Genomic DNA, 26090 nt, shown 5'->3' with positions numbered 1-26090 from the left:
GCACCAAGCACATTATCAACTTCTAACAAACTGCGTACGGTCATGTTTTAGATTCTTACGCATCAACCTTGGACAAAGTTCCCTGTTTGCAGGCTGAACTTTTCCTCAACCCAAGCACTGTATTTCACAGAAAACTTTAATATATTGCTGGGAGTTTCAATGCTGAATGGAATTGTTTATCTTCTAAAACTTCATAGCATAGTGGGTCCCTGTATCACTGCAAAGAACAGAAGATCTTTAATTAGTGTGGGTGATGACTGGCATAATTCCCCTTACTTAAGACAATTAGTCGCATTGGTGTAAAACATAATTCTGTCATTCTGATTCTATTATTTTTTGCTCTTGTGACTAAGGGTATTCTTCACCCAGATAGATCAGCAATGGAAATACCTTTATTTGATAGAGTGCAAAAACTGTATCATTGATCAGTCTATTTATTTTCCATCAGTGACTCATTTCTTCAGCTCTGCTAGTGTTTACGTTTTAAATAATGATAAATTAGATGGAAATAAGTTCAATATATCCTTTTAGTCTTTATTCATAGTATAGTGAGGTAGCTGCATCTCGCAGTTAATAGACGATGTAGGATTAACGTGCATCTTCAAATGCATCTTCTCTTTGGTAAACAATTTTTGGGTAGCAGTCATTTTGTCAATGTTATTTTATTAATGTTAGTAAACATACCTTTAATTATTTACAGAGTCATTTTTCTCTCACAAACCATATTCTTTTTTTGATGTGTTTTATAGTTGGAGGAAATATGGACTGGAAGCAGATTGCAAGTATTCAAGAATCTATTGGAGAAACTAGTTCACAAAGTGTTGTTGTTGCTGTAGACAGGTAATTTATCTAGTATCAGAACTTGCTATATAGAAAATAGTATTCTTTATTCATTAGTACAAGTGGTAGCATAGTTATTTTTATAAAGCATTGTAAAAAAATTAAAAGGAAATAAAATTAAGCCGTTTGGGTGGTTTATGTTTGCATGCTTATGAAAATGGGAAATGAAAATATTCTTATCTCTTCATGTTTCTTTTAACTCCAAACCTATTTTCAGAGGTAGAAATTGTAATATTCACTTCATAACTGGTAGAACTCTTTTGTAACCTAATTTGTACTAAAGAAAACATATCACAAAAAATTATTGCACAATTTTGTTTATTTGGCAGAATATTTACAGGATCTACCAGACTAGATGGAAATGCTATTGGTGAGTATTAATTTAGATATGGGGGAACATAAATTCTGTAATAAAGACTGATTTAATTGACATTTTGAAAATAATAGTAAGTAGATTGTGTTTGGATTCAACAGTGGATTTTGTCAGATGGCTTTGTGCTGTTTCTATGGATGAATTGTTGTCTGCAACTCATCCCCGGATGTTCAGCCTACAAAAAATAGTAGAGATTTCTTACTATAACATGGGACGAATAAGGCTACAGTGGTCTAGAATATGGGAAGTTATTGGAGATCATTTCAATAAGGTATGTCAGAGTTTATTATATATTATCCTTATTTTTATTACCTTTTAATTGACCCTCAGATCCAACAGATATAACCAAAAATGAAGCTAACCAAGAAATCAAATAATCAAAACATACTATCTTCATAGGAGTCCATCTACACTAGCAGTCTGAGCCCACTGGAACAGAAAGATGTTTAGTGTCCTACAAGAGCTAAGCAGAGTTGGAGGCTCTGCTCCTCATGAAAATTGTTCTGTGACATGGGTTTGCCATCAAAAAAGAGCACCCACCCTCTTCAGTTCATAAAGGGTAGAGATCTTCATTATTAGGCTGTACCTGTACAGGCTATCTCAAATTGGGAGGAAACAACTTTATATATAAGAAAACAAACACTTTCAGTTGGGCATAGAATCGTATTGACAATCAGTGTGCCTAGTGTAGTATCCATATTATGCTAACCCTTCCTGTCCCTTTTAGGATGTGGGTTGCTGCATTGTGAACTGCAATTACATACTGAAATTTCAGACAGCAATAAAATTATTCTACTAAACATTATTGCTAGAAAGAAATACTAAACATTTTGAAATTTAAAATAATTTTGTAGTGTTTTCTTCAAATGTAGATTTAACATGTAGGTTGCTTTTATTACAGTAGGTTTTTATAGATAACATTGTATATCTTTATGCTTTCTAATTTGACTTTGCTAGGTTGGCTGTAATCCCAATGAAGATGTAGCTATTTTTGCCGTAGATTCCTTAAGGCAATTATCAATGAAGTTCTTAGAAAAAGGGGAGCTTGCTAATTTCCGATTCCAAAAGGATTTCTTAAGACCATTTGAACACATCATGAAGAAAAATAGGTATTTAAAATCATTCTGGAATCTAAACACATGGAATTGAATCTTATTTTTTCTTTTTTGTTATACTGTTATAATTCTTCATGTATTTGATTCAATATATTGTATAGTAGTAATTAAAATGATATATTGTTTAGATAACTTGGAATACTGAAAATAAAAGAGGAAGAAATAGTCTATCATCTTCCAGCTCTAGTTGTGCTGTATTCTATTCTATTCTATTCTATTCTATTCTATTCTATTCTATTCTATTCTATTCTATTCTATTCTATTCTATTCTCAATACTAATTAAATTTAAAATATTTATATTAGAAGCACATTTGACTTTTTTCATACAAAAGTAGAAAAAAACAAGTTGCTGCAGATTACATCAAAGTACTAGAACTAAGTCAATTTTAACCAGTAAATGTATGTATTTGTGAAATTTATTTTAGATCACCGACCATTCGTGACATGGTTGTCCGTTGCATAGCCCAGATGGTAAATTCCCAAGCAGCCAATATACGATCAGGCTGGAAGAACATTTTCTCAGTTTTTCATTTGGCTGCATCTGATCAGGACGAAAGTATAGTGGACCTGGCATTTCAGACTACCGGCCACATTGTCAGTGAGTAATAATATATAATTTATAGAATATTCCCAAGAGTTATAATATTTTGTTGGGGGGGGGGGTTAACTTTAGAGCCAGTTTGGTGTACTGATTAAGGCATGTGGCTAGAAACTGGGACCATGGATACTTCCACTGCCTTAGGCACAATTGGACCTTGGACCAATCATTCTCCAAAATTTATTTACTGATTGGATTTTTATCCTGTCTTTATTACTTTAAGTAACTCAGGCAAAGAACATATATAACAGTCCTCTTTTTCCCCACAACAACAATCCAGTGAGGTGGGATGGGCGGAGGGAATACTCCAGAGACTTGTCCAGGCAGTAGCTAAGAGTCAGTGCTGACTCAAAAGCACAATAATAATTTTTAGTTTTAATGGAATTTAAAAATAATATTTATGTTTATTGATATTTGACTTCTTAGCTTTATTTTAAATGCTATCAATATATCATTATTTTGCTGTAGTAGTGATGACATCTTGCCTTAAAAATGAACATTTAGAACATTACACATGTTTTTTCTTTTAGCAATTGTGTTTGAAAAACATTTCCCAGCAACCATAGATTCCTTCCAGGATGCAGTGAAATGCTTGTCTGAATTTGCATGCAATGCAGCTTTTCCTGACACAAGTATGGAAGCTATTCGCCTCATTCGCCATTGTGCAAAATATGTATCAGAAAGACCTCAGGTACAGTTTATTCTGTGTCAGAATATTATTTACATGTGCCAGATGTTGATTACATTCTGTACTGAAAACTAAATTTCAGCAAATTATAAGATGGCATATGTGTTTGAATTCTCCATGAAATAATAAAATCTGTTTTGAAAACTTCTGTTGTGTAAACTTCTATTTTTTTCCCCTTAATTTGTCAGTCTGGTCCATCATACTTCTATGTTTAGAAATAAACTTCTTGTGCGTAAAGTTTGGACCATGTTGTCTATCCATATAAAAATGCTACAACTAAAGAGAATTAATGTTATAAACTTATCTTTATTTTTAAAGGCTTTCAGAGAATACACTAGTGATGATATGAATGTCGCTCCAGAAGACAGGGTGTGGGTGAGAGGCTGGTTTCCAATTCTCTTTGAGCTGTCCTGTATTATCAATAGATGCAAATTAGATGTAAGAACCAGGTAACAATCCATATTTGTCATTCGACATTATAAAGTGTACATTTTAGTTGTAAGCTCCTAGAAAGCGCTAGATGAGATATTGTTATCGCCACATTTGTTAAAACGAATCTGTCAGCAAGAGACTGCAAAGAAACAAAATAATGTGAATACATGCCAAATTTATTAGCTTTTTATCTCACCATTATTTATAAGTAACTCAAGGTGGTAGGCATGCCTAACACTCCTTTCTTCTTATATTTTCCCTACAATAACACTGATAATCATAATCGTTCACGTATTTGCTTTAAGGCCATTTTTACTTTAGTATATTGTTGGAACTCTATTGAATATCTGAGGGAGAGAGAGAGAGATGGAGAGAGAGGAAGAGAAATGTGTGGATGAGAATTTAGTATTTAATTTTGTTACTGTATATGATACGCAAGTCTGGTTGTCTAGCTGTTTATATAAAAAAGCCTTATCTTTATATTTAAGTCTAAACCTAAATTATGCAATAGTACTTTAAAACTAGAGATGGTAGCAGACAACACATTGAACAAGCTAATATAATCAGACTGCCGGAGAATCATTAAGGTATATTTCATAATTTAATCTAAAAAGCTAAATTTCTGAAGCAGCATGTTCTCATGCATGTGGCATTTAAGCAGCAATGTAAGCAACTCAAACCAAAATACAAGTAGCACATTATGAAGTGGACAGTAATTGGGATTTGAGAAATCCACTACTAAAACTTAATCAACCCATGATTATAAACTTTCATTCTCTTTCCAATTCCCTTTGCACATAATATTTTAGAATAGAAATGTTGCCAACTCAGCAATAACCTATGTGTAGTGAGAGAACAGGTCCAATTCTCAAAATTGCACAGAAAATTATAGTTGACTTAGACAAAGATATATGGATCCAAATTCATAAGAACTATATATAATAATCACTTTACTAGAAGTCTGATAATTGTGATAGAAAATGCTTGAATGATTGCGTAGTTTCTATGAGTATATTAACTACTAATATTTTTGTGGATTGCATACAAGAATCCAATACATTGTTCTAACTTTCATTAGAGAAAGTTTCATATATGACCTGAATTTTATACTGAATGACTCAGTCTTGCCCACATAAAATGCTTCTATCAGGCTTTTGAAATTTTGAGCTGCTTCTTTTTTTGTAATTATTGTTTCTAAAAGGTTATATAGAGTTGTTTATAGGGAGTCCTTGACTTATGACGGTAAAATATTACCTGTAAGATATTTGCCTATCTATTCTGAGTGTAACTGTTTATGTTTAACAATAATTTAAAAGTAAGAGCTGAAAGATCTAGTTGGTAATTCTTAACATTCATTTTTATTTCAGAGGTTTAACAGTTATGTTTGAAATAATGAAAACATATGGTCACACATATGAAAAGCATTGGTGGCAGGATTTATTTCGGATAGTCTTCCGAATATTTGACAATATGAAGTTACCAGAACAACAAACAGAGGTAAAAATAACCTGAGAGTAGTTCATATTTTACTACCGTTACATCTTTATGTTCAGATTACATTTTATACCCATAAGCTGAGCAGAGAACTGTCTGTATGATATCCATTTTTTAATTCTACTTCATGCTATTTTTATTGGCATACTTTATATAAAGTCTTTTCTGCATAATGAACAATTTTGAGAACATAGTCATGTACTAAAGCTTTTTGTAGATTAAATTGTCACTTTCTACATTATGTTAATTCTTGTGTAATTACTGTTTCCTTCTATTATGATGCAACTCATGCAACCAATATTTTTAAGAATATCAGGCAAAAGGAATCATCAGGATCTTTTAACACCTCTTTTAGCATGAGAAGACTTTAAAAGGAATTAAATTTAAAAGACGGACCAAGTTAACAAATACCAGTGGTGCAGAGATGTTGACTTTTATTGTTGGGCCATGTCAGTTAAAAGTTGGCTAAAGTGTTGAGCTGGAATTTGATAAAAATGATATTTTGAAGAGATACTGAAAATGCCCTCTTGATTGTTTTCATAAATGTAGTATTATATTTTACAATTGGATGATTATTATTTGGCAAAACTTCCATGTGTAACTATCCCATTGTAGTAGCTGTGCATTTAATAGAAATTATAATTTACATTAAGTTAAAATTAAAATTTAAAACTGTACTAGCAAAATTATCTCTATATGAGGTTGATCATTCCAATTAAGTCTGAAACTTCATAACTGCTTATATTTTTCTCTGAACCAAAAATATCCTGAAAGTATATAGTATTAGAAAATACTAATTGGCTCACACTTCCCTGCTTTGTCTACCAACTTAACAGCAAAGTTCTTGTGGTGGTGTTGAATAAAATTTTTCGCCATAGGTTCAGAGTGCTTCATTGCTTTGCATACTTTAAGTGATATATAATAACCTAAATGATATTAAAATTCCAAATGAATAATTAGCACATTTTCAAAGAATATATAATTACACAGGGGCAAATGAAAAACATTTTTATAGTTCTTTGGAGATAGTAGTGACCTAAAATCAATGGTTAAAAATGTAAAAGGAAAGTGCCTTGCTTTCATAATTTCCTTTATGTTCCTGTTATATTACGTGAAGATCCTCTTTGGCCTTCTCTAGCCTCTTCTCAGCAATCTGTTTAGGCTTCTATTACAGAGTTGTTTTTTTTAATATTCTCCAACTTTCCTGAAGGACTTTGATGCTCCTGGCTGCTTTTCAATGTTAATACAATTATTATTGAGAAGGTCTCTCTGCTTTTTTCCCTAGAAAGCGGAGTGGATGACAACAACTTGCAATCATGCACTTTATGCAATTTGTGATGTATTCACACAGTATTTAGAAGTACTTAGTGATGTTCTTTTGGATGATATATTTGCTCAGCTGTACTGGTGTGTTCAGCAAGGTAATATTGCATCAAGTTGTTACAGACAATGCTTGCAGTTTATTCTGTATACTATGAACAGGCTAATGTTTTGTTTGCATTTCAGACAATGAACAACTGGCACGATCTGGTACAAACTGTTTAGAGAATGTTGTCATTCTGAATGGGGAAAAGTTTACCCTTGAAATCTGGGATAAGACTTGCAACTGTATGTTGGATATCTTCAAAACCACTATTCCCCATGCGTAAGATATTTTTCCTTTTGTAAATATTTGGGAGAAAGTCTGCAAACAAATTCATATGTATGAAATATTGAACATGCATTAGCTATGCTTGTCTTGATATAATGAGCATACATGTATTTGTTTTATGTGACATTTATATAGCCTTTATATTGGGTTTAGTCACACATAAGAATCTTGGAATTCTTATCCTTATCTGTCAGATCCTTAACTAATTCATACTCAGAGCAGGTCTAATCCCTCATCCGCTTATGATTTTTTAAAAAAATAATAGAGTAAGATGGTTTGGACTTCTCTTCTGCTTTTTCTTAGTCATCTGAACTGAGTTTGTTCAGATATGTTTAGTGACTGGTGACCTTGCATAACATTATTGCCTAATAAACTAATTAAGAACTTTCATTCCTAAATGGCTTCTATTAATTCAGGAACATTAAGATAACATTTCCAAATCTAATGGTCATGCTTTTTTCCTTCTTTGCTAAAAGAAATTGTAAATTAAGGAAAAGGGGTGAAAATATATGCTATATTTACTTATAACCCAGGAAAGTTTTTTAATATAAATTTTGGATTCATTTTTGTTGAAAACACTACTACAGATTTCTAATTGCTTTTAATTGTAAAACATTGAGATATTTCTGTTTTAGAATTAAAGTTGCATTCTCTTTTTAAGGCTTTTAACTTGGCGGCCAGTGGGAGGAGATACTGCTCCTCCATCTCCATCTTCTGGAAAAGAGAAACAGTTGGTATGTTTGAATAAAGAGAGATATGTAGCATTGTATGTTCTATGTGACATAGATTTCCTACTTAAAAATTTCATACTTAAAAGAAGAAGAAAATAACCTATATCTGAAACTGTGAGAGGGATGTCATATAAATTTAATAAATAAATTTACCAGGTTAGAAGACAGTCCCTTATAGTATTTTGCCAACTGTGTCATGTTATTGTAAAAAATAAATCAAAACTGAAATCAATTATATTGCTTAACTTCCTTGCAATTAACCTATTTACTTAGCTCAGTTTTGCTCACTAAAATAGGCTCATTATTATTATTTATTTATAGGTTATTGTAAAATTCTCAGTACCAGAAAAAAAAATTTCCCCTTTCACTTTCTCCACTGCACACATTCCACGGGTGCCTTAAATTTACCTGAGAGGCTATTCCAGAGCTAAGTGGGAATCTGTACAAATGGAAAGACCAAAAGGATTTGTTCCGTTAGCACTTGTTGCTTTGGCAAACGGAAAATAAATAACTTTTGCATATATTTTAATTAAATGTATAATTACACATTTCATGGTGTTCTGTAATTACCAAATCAAATTAAACAAAAATCCTAGTTCAAAGCAAATTCATTAAGGTGCTCCTAGGAAGTCTATTTCTTTGCCAAATCTATTATGAGATAATTTTTCTCTCTTATTTTCAGGATGCCATATCACAGAAATCTGTAGATATTCATGATTCTGTGCAACCAAAATCTTTAGATAGACGTCAGTTTCAGCCTATTGTAGGGATGCCTGCAAATGAGGAGGTCAGCAAAAACAAACCTATAGCAAGTAAGAAGAAATGTTTCTAAACAGTTATTTGATAATCTGCATTTGTTTCTATGTTTGTGGGTTTTTCCTTCTGACACCTTGCTGTCAGAAATAACTTTTGAAATTCTATAAGCATTGAGAATGAATGAACATTACAAAAAGAGTTTGGCTTTCTTAGGGCGTACTCTCTTATTTTAAATGCCTTAGTAACCTAATTCCTAAGATTCCTGGAAGTTAACAAAAAATTCTCACCTGTGATGTTCTTTACATTTCTAATTGTGGGTGTACATTTCTTCCTGGTTTACGATTGCTTCCTATTTTCAGGTTTTTTAGAAAAGTTACAAAAATAAAAAATTCCCTGTCTTCTAAGTTCTTTTCAGTGGTTTATTGTTTTCAGTCTTTCGTACATTTTTGCTTTAAAAGATTCTGGAAAAAAAGGTCATATAACAGTGTTAAAAGTAATACAGCACACTTTCATAAGAATTTGGAAGGCTTTACAATTACAACTACATTTAGAAAGTTGAGTAGATTTATTGCTGGGTGAAATGTGGCATAACTAAAATCACGGCAAAACTATGTTTCTTTTTCCTAGAGTCACTGCAATTCTGCAGAAATTATAAACCATTTGTTCTCCTTTGGGTAGGAACTCTTTACCGCCCTACACTCCCATATTTCATCATAAAGCCGCCATGGTATTATTTTCAACAGTTTGAGGTTGGCAGAAGACAGTTATGTGCTGGAGAGTAGAAACTATGGTATGGAAGTGACCTACGATAAATATTCCAAACTTCTCTCAGCACCTTTTGCACCTGGGCCACGCTTATTTAAAATGACAATGTGCTGTCATTCCCCAAAGGAATGTTACACCTTTAGATGACATACTTTTAAACTTTATTCTAGATATTTTAGTGTTAAACTATTTTTGAACTTAAATTTGCAGCTGAAATTTAACACAATTCAGCTGCAGCTGAAATTCAACACAAACACAATTGTTTGCACAGCTTTGATGTTTAATTAAACAATACATGTCTATGATATTTGTGTTAAAGATACAGGTGGACAGTATATAACTCTTCAGAAATTATTGGCTTGCATTTCAGTAATCTTTCACTATCTTTTGTGGCCAGGCCTCCTGGGATTTTGTGTTCAACAACACTTAAAGTCTTTATATTATTAATTTTACAAGTACTATAGATATTTTATATACATAATTTAGGGTAATACAATTGACAATTGTATTAGTATGTATTCAAGTAATTTGGCAGACAGTAGAAAGTTTCTAACACTTACACATAGATCTTTAGTAGTTTGCATGATTTTTTCAGTTACCAAATTTATTTTACTTTTTTCTTGTTTTAAAAGAATTTCCAGATCAGAAACTGTTTGGTGCGCTGTTAATCAAATGTGTCGTACAACTGGAACTTATTCAAACAATAGACAACATTGTATTTTTCCCAGCAACCAGCAAAAAAGAAGATGCTGAGAATCTAGCTGCAGCACAGGTAAGGAAAGTCCACTAGTATGCATATTCATGTAAGTGTTGTCTTCTTCTAGTTTTGAGTCAAAAGCTCTGTTTCATAAATTTTGTAATTTCTGGAGAAAAATTCCTGGATTTCCAAACATTTCAGTAAGCATCCAGAATAAACTATGATAACAGAAAAATTGGATCTGCATCATAACATCCCTGGCCTTTTGTAATTGAGTGCCAGGGTTTGGATGCAAGTATTCCAGATTTAGTCTCTGTTGTGTTATCACAAAGTATGTTTTGTTGTTTGCTTTCTTGACTCCCAAAGATCCTTTGAACACTTCTTATTTAGATGCCAAAAAAGAATTAGATACCAAAAGTTAAATTTAGTTTCTTGCTTCTTCTGTAAACCTTTTGAATGCATCCTATTAAATAATTATTCTCTATGTAATCAATTACATAGAGAATAGCTTTTAGATACAAACAAGCTTCACATCTGATGCAAATTTCCTTAATGTTTCATGTACCTTTCTCTTAAATAATTTGGGAGGTAATGCTACAGATTTTTTAGGAGGAAAAACATGATTCACCTCATCACTGTGGCTACATAAGTAGCAGCTGCTCATGGATAGCTGCCGCTACTGAAGGATGCTGTTTTCTTGTCCTTTGGATATGGGTAATCATTAAGTAACAATATACATTGTGCACAATTATTAGGCAAGTGAGCTTTTTGACCATATCATCATTTTCTTGCATATTTTCCACCTCCAAGCTGTATAAACTTGAGTGCTTAGTGGATATAAGCATATCAGGTGATGTGTATTTATGTAATGAGGGAGGGTGTGGTTTAAGGAGATCAACACCCTATATCCAGGTATGCCTTAGGCCAGGGGTAGGCAACCTCGGCTCTTTTATGACTCATGGACTTCAACTCCCAGAATTCCTGAGTCAGCTGACTCAGGAATTCTGGGAGTTGAAGTCCATGAGTCATAAAAGAGCCGAGGTTGCCTACCCCTGACCTAAAGCGGCTTCTTTTCCTCAGGCAAACTGGGCCAAAAAAAGAGATTTAACTTGCATCAACATGTCCTAATATAATTAGCCAATTTCATAAATTCAGTTAACTAATATTTGAGATTTATTTATTATGATGATATCTTGATGAAATCAGTTTGTTCTCAATAGCTGGAAACCTTATTGAGATTCATTGTGACACCCAAAAAGCTAACTGTAATAAAACTTAAAATTTCCTTCCTTCCTTCTAGAGGGATGCAGTAGACTTTAACGTTCATGTGGACACACAAGATCAAGGAATGTATCGTTTTTTAACATCACAGCAGCTATTCAAACTGCTGGATTGTTTATTAGAATCTCACAAATTTGCTAAGGCTTTCAACTCAAATAATGAGCAAAGAACTGCACTTTGGAAAGCAGGTAAGTCTTTCTTGCCAATTATAAGGACTTTCAGTGATGAACATTGCAGAAAAATACTGTTCGGGTAGTCCTCAGGTTACGACAGCAATTGTGACTTGACCACATTGCTTAGCAATGGCTGTCCCGTAGTCCTAATTGCCATTATTACCCCAGAACTATGCAATTTGTTGTATGGGAAGAGATGAGAGCCCAGGCAAGTGGGCTGCATGTGGGAGCTACAGAAAAGCAGGAGTTCCCACAGGCAGGTACAGGCAGAAAGTACAAAGTATAGGTTGGTGAAAAAGTAGCAGAAATGACTTCCAGCTTCCTGTTGGCTTCTGTCTTTGCTTGTGGAAAGTCAATATGAAAATCGTAATCATGTGTCTATAGCTTTCTGCAGCATTGTAATTATAAACTGGGCACTAAGGACACAGCTGACAATCACATGACTCCAGGAACACTACAATGACTAAAATTTGGAGGACTGATGGTAAATCCCCCTCATTTACTGTCATCATAACCTTGAACAATAGCTAAACAAATGGCTTTAAATTGAGGTCTACCTGTACAGTAATGTATTTTAATGTGGCATAGTAAAATTATAGATTAAAAAAACATAACAATGCCTTTAGCTTCAAGTTGTGTATTGATAACAGAAATATTAAATCATGTCTTTTAATGTTTGTAACCCAATTTCTTTGTACTGAAATTTTAGAGGAATATGAATTCTGGATTTCAATAATTCAATAATTCTTTAAAAGGTTAAATATTTTCTGATGGGTAGCCATAATTTGTAACAACAAAAATGATATATAAATACTGAAGGTTGTGCTGTGTCACTAGCATTTTTGATCACGTGTTCATGCATGGAATTTTGAGATTTCATTATTGTCATAGCCCCAAAATGGATGCGATGGAGGAGGAGTCTGTTCATTAACAACATAGTTGCACCCATTTATATAACCAATGAAAAAACTTCTATTTACCAAATGGCAAGGTTTCCTTCCAATCATGCAAAACCTCAAAATGCTTCCTGCTACCCTCACCTTTCTTTTGTCTTTTTTTCCTGGGCAGCCAGGCATTTGTTCAAATAAGATAGTGGGCTACAGCTTTGTATAGTCTAACAATACTTTCAGTGTTCTATGTAATATGTAGCCCAGAGATATTCTTATATCTAAACTTAGGTTTTCTTGGATGCTAGTGATTTGCTTTATCAGAATGAGCAGGAACACTGTAGGCATTTAAGAGACGTGCTATGAAGAGAGAGAGGATCCCATAGGTACCAAAATGTAGACCTCGACTGATGATTACAATTATACAAGAATTTCGGCTGCTAAATACTGCCATCATAAAGAATAATACATGGCTGCTTAGCGACAGCAATCCTGACAGGCCAAGTTGTTATTGTAATTTCAGATGTCCCGTTCACTAAATGAGAAGCAAAGAGAGTCTCAGATAAAGAGTCCAGAGGTGCCACGGGTGTGTGTGTGTGTGTGTGTGTGAAAGAGGCCCTGGTAGGCCTAGCAGAGGCCACATTGAGTTGGGACAGGGTGCCACGATTAACCATCATTGTTAAACTGAACTTAGTGAGTTCTGGGAGGCCAGTGAAAGAGAGTATGGGGTGTGCTTATGGATAGATGTAGGAAAGACTATACTTGGTCCCCTAAAGCTCTGGGGCAGTAAGAATCCCTTGAGCTGCAGCACAGTGCAAAGCCAGCATGCCCCAGCATGCCTCAATCACCATGGCCTGCCACAACAGCATAGTGCAAAGCTGCTGCACCATATGGAGTATAACATTTTGCTTAAAGAAAGATGATATTAATAGAAATCCAGCTCCCACTCTTGTAGAATTTTAGAAGCATCCTCATTAGGAAGTCTGGATGCTATGAATAGCCTATGCAATAGCCCTTTTGTGCCCATATTTTACTCAAGTGTTGATTTTTAGATAGTCAATAAAATATAAATAACAAATATTGTTTTGGCAGGTTTCAAAGGAAAATCGAAGCCCAATCTGTTGAAACAGGAGACTAGCAGCCTTGCTTGTGGGTTACGTATACTATTCCGCATGTATATGGATGAAAGTCGCAAAGATGCCTGGGAAGAAGTGCAACAAAGATTACTAAAGTAAGGCTTGTTTATAGCTTTTACTGCACATTATTTAAAATTTTAAAGACGTACTGAGTTGGTTAATTTTCAGCAATTAGCCTCATGACACAGATCCATTTAGCAAAGTTCTTCAAAAGAAGAATCTTGAGAAGACAGTAAAGGAAAGAGCCAGCAAGTCATTGTCTACCAGCATTTCTCTAGATCTAACCTTTTGTTTATTGGGAATGTTTTCTATTATTGCCATTCAGTAGTTCAGTAAACAGACATATGATCTCACTCCTTCCTTCTCCTTTTACTTCTTACCATTATCTGAAATAAATGACTGTCAGCTATAGACATCTTTATTTGAGATGAGATCATCCATTCAGTAATCAGTGAAATACTGCATTGCAGCTGCCCCTTGACAGCTTTACAATATACTAAAGTGTTTTGTCTAACTTTTAAGTATGCTTGGTCTTACTGACGTGCCTTTCAATGTGTTGGTTTAGGATGGGATTATTGAATTGTCTTTCTGAATATGCAGTTTTTCTGATAAGGATTCTGTTTTGAAAATAAACAACTAAACTTTGCTTTCATGTTGGCATGTTGCTTGTAGTGTCTGCAAGGAAGCTCTCAGCTACTTCCTCACTTTGACTTCAGAGAGTCACCGGGAAGCTTGGACTAGCCTTTTACTTTTATTCTTAACAAAGGTTCTGAAGATAAGTGATGATCGGGTAAGTAAGCCTTCTGAAAATGGTTAGGGCAAGAGTAGGCAGTTGAAGTGTTGGTAGACTGCAGTATACTGACAGGAAACTTCCATGGTGTCTATAATATTTTATTAGAATTGTTTTGTCTGAAAGCAAGGCAGGAGGAGTAGCTGGTGTGCTGTGAAACAAAGCGTCAAACTATATTTACTATAATGGCTCTGTCTTTTTATATGACAACCATTTGTGATTGTGCCACTGCTGTGTTCTCTAAATTTTAAATATGCCCACTGTCCCAGAAAGCTCACTTTCTTCTGGAGTAGCTAATGTTGAAAACTGATTCTAGGCTTTCTTGTATAAAATTCTGTAATACTGCAAACTGTGAAGCTGGAGGGAGTAAGTGCACTTAAGTCTGGTTATGGATGAATGTAGAGGTCCTGATTTATGATTTTTGACCGTAGGCAAAATTTAGTCTTGTCTTGATGCTCTTTCTGGACAGCAATTGTTTTATCCGGGTACAACTCCCATGTAAAACTAGTTTGTACAGCTTCTTTATAATGATAGACTCATTCATTTTTGCATCAGTAGTGGCAAGCATTGCCTGTAGGTCACGTGATGATATTCTGGGATTCTTAGAGATTTCTTTCAGCATCTTGCATTCTGCTCTTGGGCTGAACTTGCTGGGACAGCTAGCTTTGGCAAGTTGGCAATTGTTTGAAATCTTCTCCTTGTAGATAATCTTCTGGACAGTGGAATGATCAATGTCCAATTGGAAATCTTTTTAAATTCCTTCCCAGACTAATAGGCATCTATAACCTTCTTTCTAAAGGTTTTAGAGAGCTCTTTCCATGTAGGTATGATGATACCACCACTTTAACTGTAAAGAGCAAATCAAACTAATTATTCACTTGGACAAGTTCCAGATCTAATCATTTATACAAAAATCTAGTATTTCTGTTTATAACTGAAAAGCATGTTAATAATATGTAGTGATAAATATAGAGGTAACCTTTTTCACATGCAAAATTTTTGTGTATGTTTAAGTTACAAAATAGACTACAAAAGGTAAATGGTGCATTATATTTGCTATATTATATCCTTTTATGCATCAATACTGGTTGGAATGAAGTACAAATATCTATATACCGAAATACATTGAAAATGTATTTGCGGTGCACTTAAGTTTTTCATATGACATGTTAGATATTGCTGACAATTCCCAGTAACACCAGTCAATATGACCGATAGTGAGGGATAATAAAAGGTATTAATTAATATCTTAATTAAAATTTATCACTGGTTGCTTGTATGTACACTGAGAGCTTATGCACTGGAGACAATTTCCTTGTGTGTTCAATCACACTTGACCAATAAAGAATTCTAAAAGTAAAGAACTATGCATTCCCATCTCTTGGCAGATTCTATTATCACATGTTTATAATGCATCCTCATTAATCTGGAAAAATAGGAAACGCTTTTCATGTATTTCAGTTTATGCTCAAATAAAGGGAAGCCTCCATGAGAGCACTAAATATAAAGGATCTCACAAATCTTTCCCTGAGAAAAAATAAGTTTTTCCAGATGTTGGAGTGTTGGGCTTCTTTTCATTTCAAAATATAGCTGTGGTACATCCCTTGTAGATTGTTCTTTGTCAGTAGTAGATCAATTCTAATTCCAACGTTGTGGGTCACAGAGTCCAGTTGAACTCAAGCTTGAAGGAATAAGGAAGGGTATTTTTCTTTCTTTCCAGGGATTGAGCCCAGTTTTTTTTCCTTACAACAGATCATAATTGTTATGAACCAGTTTTTGGATCAATTCTCCTCCATTGCTGAGGAATAAAAACATTCCAATCCATTCATGTCATATTGTCATTTGCCTTATTTTTTCTCTCCTGGTATCAGTACTCCAGTGCTAATAAGACCATGCACATTTGTTTCTTCAGAAAAAGGGATGAGGGAATCTAACACCTAGATAATTCTAATTGTAATGTTTGAATTAGTGCATTTATGTGTTCCAAAACTTAAATGTCTAACAGAATTCTTTTTTCCCTTAGTTCAAAGCTCATGCATCTTTCTACTATCCTCTTTTGTGTGAAATAATGCAATTTGATCTGATTCCTGAGCTCCGGGCTGTTTTGCGAAGATTTTTTCTACGAATTGGCATTGTTTTCCAAATATCTCAGCCAGCAGATCAAGAAGAAGATGTAGCCAAGCAGTAAAAGCATAACTAAAGAAACAAAGAACCAAATCAACTTGCACTGGATGTTCATAATAAGGGTCTCTAAATGGCTATGTGTGTATGTATGGGTTCACAGTATAAAGTAAAGCTGTAACTTAGGCTTGCAAAACTTTTAATTCTCCAGTGGATTCTTCTTCCTACCTTTCCTGGCTTATGCTGAGCATTGAGCCAGTTTTAAACAGTCTTATTGTCAGCTTGGACTGTGATGTCCTCTTATTCAGACATACATACATATTATGTGTATGTGTGTGCATACGTATGTTTATGATGGCTGTGAACTTAAGATATGTACCCAAAGAACTAACACTTAAGAAGTTTGAACATCCATAGAGTACAACTCAGGAGAACTGTATTTGAAAGAATGGTTTGTACTGAGAGCACAGGAAAATACTTGGTAAGAGATCTAGCAACTTTATGGAATTCTTATTCTGAAAAAAAAAATCTGCACACTCAAGCTGAAATATAGGTAATCATTATTCAATTAAAAAACATAGAGTGCAGGTCTGTAATATAAAATTACACTATATAGTTCTTCCTGCATTCTTTTATTTCATAGAAACCCATACATTTGTTTACCAATGCACTAGTCTTGAGTTTATGTTGTGATTGATTTGGTCTCTATCCTAAGTTAGTCTCGCTAACTTTAGAGAAGGGCAGAGATTGAAAAAAGTCACAACTGGCTTAATTGTTTGTAATATACCTGTGATAGGGCTTTTAAATATAACAAGCCATTGCAACGATCCTTCTGGGCTGGAACTTGAATCACTGCAAATGAGTCTAGGTTTTATCTTATGTCACCTTTTGGGGGGGGTTATTTGATGTAGATTTCACTCTGTACAGAATGTAATGTTAAATATATTGAAGTAACAAATCTGGCATGGTTTAGGGACAGTTTTAAATTTATTGGAAATGTATTCATACTGTGAATTGTGCTCTGATGGTTAAAGAAAAGATTGTCAAGCATTCTGTCTTACAGTGGATGTAGAAAAAATTTTCAGATGGAAAAATGTATATGGTACAGCTCTGTAAAGTTTTCTATGTAAATTCTGTACAACTTTCTGTACAATATTGGTTCTCATCTGGCATATTCTAATCAGGTTATAAGTCAATAAAGTTTTTGAATTCTTTCATCGGTGCAATGAAAACCAATGCAATGTAAAACTACTTGTTTTAATGTTTCAAGAAACCTAAAGTTTAAGAATGATGGTTAACAGTGCTGAAGCAGATTGCCTTCAGCATGTTTGCAAGTGATTAAAGAATTTAACTTAATTCAAATATCATTCCTTCTATTTTTCAGTTCAAATCTTCCTGTTGGAAAAGCTGTAGCCAAATCAAGATCTAGGACAGTATTCAGTCTCACATATAAACGGCAGAACTGAAGGCTGCCTCAAACTGGCTCCCATGCAAAAGTCTCTACAATAGCCAGACAAGAAACAAGACAGGGCCGATACTGCAAATTTTTGGTAATTGATCAAGACTAGTAGCTTCATCATCCAATAAGTGGCTTATCTGTTATACAGAACAGAAAAGGCAAGCAGCAGCAGATGAGAACAAGACTGCTTGATCTTTACTATCTTATAGCCATAGAGTAGCTATAAAAATCTGAAGGATTTCAAATACTATTTCCTTGGGAAAACTGGTGTAGTACATCGCTTTCCTCTTTGCTCTCAGCAATTGAGGACAGAAGCTAAACTTATTATGAAGTACTTTTTGGACTTCAAATGAGACACTCAATAATCCTTCCCTATTTGGAGGGAAAAGGATTAGTAAATGAAGTTGCCAGTGACTGACATTGCAAATTACTATATTTTGCTATTCTGTTCTCCTGTATATTTACCTAAAAGCAATTGTTTTTTGTTACAATTAAATGTTCAATAAAAGAGAACTTGAACTACATCCAGGTGAAGGATAAGGAAAAAGTTATATTTAGGTGATCAGAAAATTGTTCATGGTACCTTTTTCTATCCATCTAGCCTTCCAGAGTTTATAGTTGGGAAATTGATCCTTGTTGGAAGAGTCCATTTTAATAGTATATTACATATACTATTAAATATTATATGTAACATACAATAAACACCTTATAAAATTACACAAAAAGGAACCTATGTTGATCAGACCCTGCAGTTTTACCTTCAGCCAGTAACATTTGTATTTTTTCCTTCCAAATAAATGTGAAGGGGTTAACAAATCAACAAATTTGTACTAGACCTAATACAGTTCAGTTAGAATTTAGTTCAATAATGAAATTCAGCCCACATGCCATTTCTACTGCAATGAGAAAAGCATCAAGGAAGCTCCAGAACTTTCATTATTAAAGAAAATTTATTCATTTCACAAAATATCCATCTTCACAAATACTTCATTAGAATCCTGATAAAAATATAATTTATTTTGTCATCTTAAGTCATGAACATAAATACATTTATAGAATTCACTATTGACATTTGAACACACATATACACATATAAATATAAAAATAGCATTTTAGAACAAATGATTGGATAAGACTTGCGGGCTAGAAGTAAAGCAGCAATGAATTTAAATCCTGGGTAATCCCTAAACATCTATTACATGTGTAAGAACGACAAGCCACAGTATTTTATTTGATTACATTCAGGTCATATTTCTCAATCTTGCAGAAGTCTGAGGTAATTTTTGAGAGGAAAAAATAATCCAGAAATAAACTTGAAAAAATTTGCCTCAGTACCATTAAAACTACACTAAATTGTATATTTGGCTATATTCTGAAGCTTTCATGAAAATTTACTGTGCGAATATATTTCCAAATTTAGATGTCATCAATAATGCATCAATAATTGAACAAAGGTAGGCATTGTTTTTACAATCAACTATGAATATAAAAGTGCAATAGTGAAGAAACTTTTGAAAGGCACAAACAGCTTTAACACAGGTTTATTTAGCCATGGGCAGTTGACAGCCCCTGCCAATTGAATGTTATCCTCTTCTCAGAAGTGGGTTTAGCTTGACTTGACTCCTCAGCCATGAGTCTTTTAAAGGTTTCTGATGTCCCAGGTCTAAGCCACAGCTCAGTTGCCACAGAATCAATCGAACTGGGTCTTCTGCCATATCTAGGAAGTAATTCCTTCAGGATGTCATCACCATTCCCCAGTGAAATGTCATCAGCTTGAGGAAAAGAAACAAACTTTAATATATGAAGTCATACATGGTATCTTACCGTATATTTCAGTGACCAAACTATTCATTCTCAAGTATTACAGAAGACTTCTGTAGAATAAAAATACAGCAAGGCCAGGACAACTGTTGCCCAATTGGGATACTTCAGATTTTCAATATTTCCTTATTTTAGAGTCACTGGTCAAATAACATGTTATTTATTTAACACAGAGGAATGAGAAATGGCATTCCTAAGGTAAGTATGAAGGTGATCAAGACCGACTACACACTATGCCTTTAAACAACACTAGAGGATCCAACTCTCTTTTCCTGTATTTCTTACATTAGAGATACATCCATATGCAAAGGTTTAGGCACTCCTGGTTAGATAGGGATTTCATGATCAATTTGATTGTTTCAGATTGACTTGCTGAAATAACCAATCTCTCTTCAGGTTTCAATTTCTTGCTGACTGGTGAAGACTAAGAAAAAAATTCTGCTAGAATGGCCTGAAAACTAATCAGATGTACAAAACAGAAACCAGAAATCACCACAAATGACTTACTGAACTTTAGTCCCTGTCCATTGAAGAACATTGTTTATACAACAATGATTTTGCATGGGAGATTTATTATACTGTAATAATCATAATAGTAAAGTTAGAAGGGACCTTGGAGGTCATCTAGTCCAACCCCCTGCTCAGGGAGGTAACCCTGTACCATTTCAGACAAATGGCTGTCCAGTCTCTTCTTCAAAACTTCCAGTGTTGGAGCATTCACAGCTTCTGGAGGCAGGTTGTTCCACTGGTTAATTGTTCTAACTGTCAGGAAGTTTCTCCTTAGTTCTAGGTTGCTTCTCTCCTTGATTAGTTTCCATCCATTGCTTCTTGTCCTGCCTTCAGGCACTTTGGAGAATAGCTTGACTCCCTCTTCTTTGTGGCAGCCCCTGAGATATTGGAACACTGCTATCATGTCACCCCTAGTCCTTCTCTTCATTAAACTAGATATACCCAATTCCAGCAGCTGTTCCTTATATGTTTTTAGCCTCCAGTCCCCTAATCATCTTTGTTGCTCTTCTCTGTACTCTTTGCAGAGTCTCAACATCTTTTTTACATCGTGGTGACCAAAATTGGATGCAGTATTCCAAGTGTGGCCTTACCAAGGCATTGTAAAACAACACTTCTTCAGCCTCATCACAAAAGTCAACATCTCAAGTATGCAAAAAAAAGTTTTACAAATTTGCAGTCTTTTGGAGCATAGTGCTTTGGGTTAATGAGTCAAAGTTAGAACTTTTTGACCACAACAATACAAAAGACTTGGAGAAAAAGAGATGAAATATTTGAAGAAAAAAAACACCTTGCCAACAATTAAATATACAGGAGATTCTATGATGCTCAGGGATTGTACAGCAGCCAGTGATACAGGAAATACTGTATGCATGGGAAGAAGAATAGATTTAACTAAATATAAAGGTATCTATATAAAGCAAATTACTACTAATAAATTACTAAAGTGTAAAATGTAAAGAAAATTAATTGCAGGGGAAACTTAAAAATCCACATGTGCATCAAACAGTGGATACTTTTCCAGATAAATCCAGTCCTTTCCAAACACATAGGTGGAAGTTTTGAGTACCGATCTGTGTATATGAAAGATAAATATCACTTTTGAGTATCTTTGGGTATACAGTTACATATCTAATTCATGAAAAGAGATGTATAAATTAATTTTAAGCAAGCCCAAACTTAATAATACAAAAAGTTAAACTACAATAAAGATTCTTTTTGAAATTGCAGCTTCAGCAATAAATAATTATGTCAAATTTGAAAATAGGTCCAGTCCAATATAGAGAGTCCTAAGAGGTTTTAAGGACTCCATATTATACAGAATTTCATCTAGGAACAATATGTAGACACATTATTGAGGTTCCAAAGAAAGAATAATTTTCTTGGTATGTAGAAGCTGGGTTTTTTTTAATGATGTGGCAAAACGAAATGTTTGAATAACACATGGTAGCATTCATCAAATAAAAGCTTCTCTATGCACCCAGAACAGCTTCTCTATGAACAGAAATCTATTTTGGCATTTGCTGCATTGAGAAACTAGAATTCAAAAAGGATCTTCAAATATCTATCAGTCTCTCTAAAAGATAACTAAAATAAACTAAATTTGGTCAGTTACTCACCCTGACTATCACTTCCTTTCTACAAAGAAAATGTGAAAAATCAGTCCAGATTTTGGTGATGGAATATGCTAACCTATCAAGAAAGAATATATGACATTTGCAGGAAAATCTTTTTCAACATGTCTTTAGTTTCTTTATGGTGATAGTACCTGTGATATAATGCTGCCTGGTGAAGGGAAATTTCAACAGATTTATAGACTGCATAAAGCGGGGGGGGGGGGGGGAGGAGATCAAAATTATCTTGGAAGAATGGTAAGCCTGGCTCAAAAATCCAGGATGAAATTTCAAATAAAGGCACATAAATTTGAGAAAAGCCAATTTGCATTCTGACTGGAGGAAAGCAAACAGGAAATTTAAAGAATTAAGTAGTAATGCTAGTTTTAATGCAATAGCACTTATATACTGTTCCATATTGTTTTACAGCACTCTGTAAGCAGTTTACAGACTCAGCATATTGTCCCCAACAAGCTGGGCACGATGGAAGGCTGAGTCAACCTTGAGCTGGTCAGAACTCCTAGCTGTGGGCAGAGTTAGCCTGCAATACTGCATTCTAACTATTGTGCCACCATGGTGGTGGTGGTAGTAGTAGTAGTAGTAGTAGTAGTAGTAGTAGTAGTAGTAGTAGTAGTAGTAGTATTGTTATTACGGGGTTACATTAATAGAATCTTCCAAGTTTGGAAGTACTCATTTTTTGCACTTTTAGGCTCTCCAAAACTAGAGATGGTTTTGCCACTCCTCTTTCTTTGGACTCAAATTTTATCAGTCCATTGTATAAACTGCAGTTCTTCCCCCATCTCCCAATATTATTCCTGCATGCCATTACATCCTGTCCTTTTCCCCTGAACCTTGTCCTTGTCTTTATTTTTGCACTTATTGTAAAAACAAAAGCAAAGAGCCCTGTGCCAAGTAAGAAGTGTCTGGGAAGCCAAGTGTGAGCCAGCTAAAGTTGGCAGTCTGACATTTATAGTCTCAAATTGCAAAATTGAAAGTAAGGGCTGCAAAGCTGAAGAAAAGATGTTCGTGGAAACCCATCCACATAATACTACAGGTGAAGTCATGTTCAGGTGGAAATGATATCGGAGCATAGGCTAAATATTATCAAAGCGTGGACTGTATCCAACTCTGAGCATCACACTTTGAGGGGGTAGGTAAATTAAAATACATAACTGGCATAAAAAAAACAAGGCCTACAAGAACAAGGTTGATGGGATTGGATATCTCTTGCCTCAAGAAGAAAAGGACTGAAGGAAAATATGGTAGTACTATTCATAGCCCTTAAATATTTTACAGAAGACCTCAAATACTTGTGTATGGTGACCTAGAGGTGAAGACTCAATCTAATAAGGAAAATATATTACTTGCATATGTTTAAAATCTGAATGTGGAAGGGAAGTAATGACAGTGCAGTGCAGTGCTGTGCAGCACTTCTGTGTAGTAGCTTAGCCTTGGTAGCATATTAGCCATATATGCTGGATATTCCCAAGCATCAGTACTTTGCCCTTGGCTAGCCTTTCCAATCCTATGGGTACCAAACATGCAGGTCAACTTCCAGGATTCCACAGCTAGTGAGGCAATTTCTGAGAACCCTGCAAGATGAACTGCAAACATCTGAAAGGCACCAAGTTTGGGAAAAGCTGTTCTAGGTAAAGTTTGCTCACACTGTATGAATCAATTCTTCCAAATCTAACAAAAATGTTTAACCTTTCAATAATTTCTCTCCTAATATTCAATAAAGAGATGATACCTATATGAATGGAATTCTTATGTAGTTCATTTAATCTTTGCAGCCTTTCTTCATTTCTGGCTTTTAATTGATCTATGTTGAGACTAGAATTCGAGTGGAGAGAGCTGTTGTCAAATTGTGGTGGTGAAGTCCTCCTATGAGAAGCATCATCCTGAAGATAAAGAGAATTATGTTAGATTGAATTATTATTAAATTCTTGCCAAGTCAATATTACTGGAATTGCCAAAATAACCACATTTTCAACTGAAATAATTTGTGTACCACACAGAAACATTATAAACGAAATGCTAGTTACTTCATCAGTTTGTCAGATGTTAATTTTCCCTACGTTATCTCAAGATACTTTCATGGTTGCTGATTAAATGTCTAATGTAGACTTTGTTTTTTGTCCTTTATACTAATTATAATGTTATCATTTTATTTGTTACCATTATTATTACTATATTGGGTTGGAAAGAAGGACTATAGTTTTAACTGATATTTTCAGAGTTGTAGATTAGCCCGGTAGCGATCAGTCCTTAATTCAATACTCAGTGCTCTACTGTCAGAAAATATAGAATAAAAAAGATATTCTAAACCAGAGGTCCGCAGCTGTAGAAGCAGTGAACAACCATGCATGCATGTGCAGCTACACTTGCATGAGCGAGGGGGGGGGCATGCATGCCTGCTGCTTTTGAAAATGGAGCTGTGCAAACTCACCCACCACTCGTATGAAACCATCCCCTTCCCCCCCCCCGGCAGTCCACAAAGCCAGAAAAGTTGGATACCGCTGTTATAAATACACACACAAAAATGTAATTGAATAAGGCTTGTTAAAATATACAGATGGTAAAATTTGATTTCAGTTAAGATTTAGGTTCACAAAGCTTTAATAGGAAAAAAAATCCAATAAATTATTTTACCTTCTTCTTCTCTCTCCTTCTTTCTCTTGCCGATACAGGGGGTGAAGGAGTTATATTCATATTGTAGTTATGCTCTTCTAAAATTGGGTAAGTTTCACCATCTGTACCTAGAAGAAGCCAGTGTCATAATATAAATTCATACTAGATTTTTAAGCAATATTCGTGGAGAAATTGCAAAGCTAGTTTCTGATCTACGTTAGTTAACCATATACAGATAATCCTCAGCTTACAACCATTCATTTAGTGATTGTTTGAAGTTGTAATGGTACTGAAAAAGTAACTTATGACCATTTTGACACTTATGCCTATTGCAACATCTCCATGGTGATGTGATTAAAATTCATCAGCTTAGCAACTAGTTCATATTTATGATGATTGCAGTGTCCTGGGATCATGTGATCATCTGTGATCTTCTGATAAGGAAATCAGTGAGGAAGCCAGATTCACTTAACAATTGCAGTGATTCACTTAACAACTGTGGCAAGAAATGTCATAAAATGGGGTAAAACTCACTTAACAACTGTCTTGCTTAGCAATAGAAATTTTGGGCTTAGTTGTAGTCATAAGTTAAAGACTACTGTATTATGGAAAAACAAGACCAAAACAGTCTCCAATAACTTCATTCAGTGAAAACCCTTAAAGAACTGATTTAAAAGATGCTTTAACATACTACATTCAAACTCCTATCACTGTATTTCTGAATAATAAAAAACTATTAAATGTATCTATAGAAACCCAGAAAACTGAAATAGCTGAAAATCAATTGATTCTATTCTTACAAATGTAGAATGATATATGCCTGTCAAACAAACAACAAACATTAGCTATGACTAAAATGCCACATAAACTTGAGAAGAATGCAGCATATATAAAAGATAGTTTTTAATAAGCAGTCTACCAAATGTAGAAATACTAAAAAGATAAAATCACCAATAAAAGCACTCTCAGATTCCAGGAGTGAGGTTTTCATAAATTCATCTGAGTCTGCATCTCTAATCTACAAATGAAAAACAGAGAAAAGTCAAGTTAAATCAACAGTTTATTTTGTTTAACATTAATAACAGTTTTCCATTATTCCCACTTGTTCCTATAATAGCCTTTCAGAAATAATGGTTTGTTGTTGTTAGTTGCAAAGTCGTGTCCACCCATCGCAACCCCATGGACAACGTTCCTCCAGGCCTTCCTGTCCTCTACCATCTTCTGGAGTCCATTTAGGCTACTGCTTCAGTGACTCCATCCAGCCACCTCATTCTCTGTCATCCCCTTCTTCTCTTGCCCTCAACCTTTCCCAGCATTAGGCTCTTCTCCAGTGAGTCCTTCCTTCTCTTTAGGTGGCCAAAGTATTTGAGTTTCAAAATAATGGTTGCATAATGCTTAAGTAATCTGGATCTTGACTCAATATATTATTGAATAAATGTAACACAGCACTGAAAAGTTACCTTTTAAAAAGCAAGTCACAATTTCTTTTCCATATATCTTTCATTGTGTAAGTATATAATCTTTGGACCA

At 34.4% G+C, this 26090-nt stretch overlaps 2 protein-coding genes across 8 annotated transcripts in view; one reads left to right on the top strand and one right to left on the bottom strand.

Moving 5' to 3' along the window:
- The window catches only part of ARFGEF1 (ARF guanine nucleotide exchange factor 1), a 66940-nt gene extending 49197 nt beyond the window's left edge, over positions 1-17743 (top strand). The window contains exons 23-39 of one of the 2 annotated variants that reach the window (XM_083361199.1): positions 750-840; positions 1170-1210; positions 1315-1484; positions 2171-2322; positions 2755-2927; positions 3458-3618; positions 3934-4064; positions 5415-5544; positions 6827-6962; positions 7048-7186; positions 7854-7926; positions 8606-8735; positions 10077-10216; positions 11442-11610; positions 13575-13713; positions 14291-14408; positions 16432-17743. In XM_083361199.1, coding sequence (XP_083217325.1) covers positions 750-840; positions 1170-1210; positions 1315-1484; positions 2171-2322; positions 2755-2927; positions 3458-3618; positions 3934-4064; positions 5415-5544; positions 6827-6962; positions 7048-7186; positions 7854-7926; positions 8606-8735; positions 10077-10216; positions 11442-11610; positions 13575-13713; positions 14291-14408; positions 16432-16596 — 2258 coding nt within the window. In that variant the 3' untranslated portion in view covers positions 16597-17743. Of the gene's footprint in view, positions 1-749; positions 841-1169; positions 1211-1314; positions 1485-2170; positions 2323-2754; positions 2928-3457; positions 3619-3933; positions 4065-5414; positions 5545-6826; positions 6963-7047; positions 7187-7853; positions 7927-8605; positions 8736-10076; positions 10217-11441; positions 11611-13574; positions 13714-14290; positions 14409-16431 lie in introns of those variants that run through there. The other variant, XR_014492321.1, reaches the window with a different exon arrangement.
- A 1241-nt stretch (positions 17744-18984) lies between these two features.
- Positions 18985-26090, bottom strand: part of CSPP1 (centrosome and spindle pole associated protein 1) — a 67055-nt gene continuing 59949 nt past the window's right edge. For 4 of the 6 annotated variants that reach the window (XM_083361201.1, XM_083361204.1, XM_083361203.1 and 1 more), the window contains 4 exons: positions 25512-25578; positions 24582-24688; positions 23680-23830; positions 18985-19760 (listed from right to left, as the gene is read on the bottom strand). In XM_083361201.1, the coding sequence (XP_083217327.1) occupies positions 19534-19760; positions 23680-23830; positions 24582-24688; positions 25512-25578 (552 nt within the window). In that variant the 3' untranslated portion in view covers positions 18985-19533. Of the gene's footprint in view, positions 19761-21935; positions 22009-23679; positions 23831-24581; positions 24689-25511; positions 25579-26090 lie in introns of all 6 variants that reach the window. The other 2 variants (XR_014492322.1, XM_083361202.1) reach the window with 2 other exon arrangements.

The sequence above is a fragment of the Vipera ursinii genome (genome assembly GCF_947247035.1).
Source record: "Vipera ursinii genome assembly, chromosome: 3".
NCBI classification, from domain to species: Eukaryota; Metazoa; Chordata; class Lepidosauria; order Squamata; family Viperidae; genus Vipera; species Vipera ursinii.
This window is presented reverse-complemented; position numbering and strand designations above follow the sequence as displayed.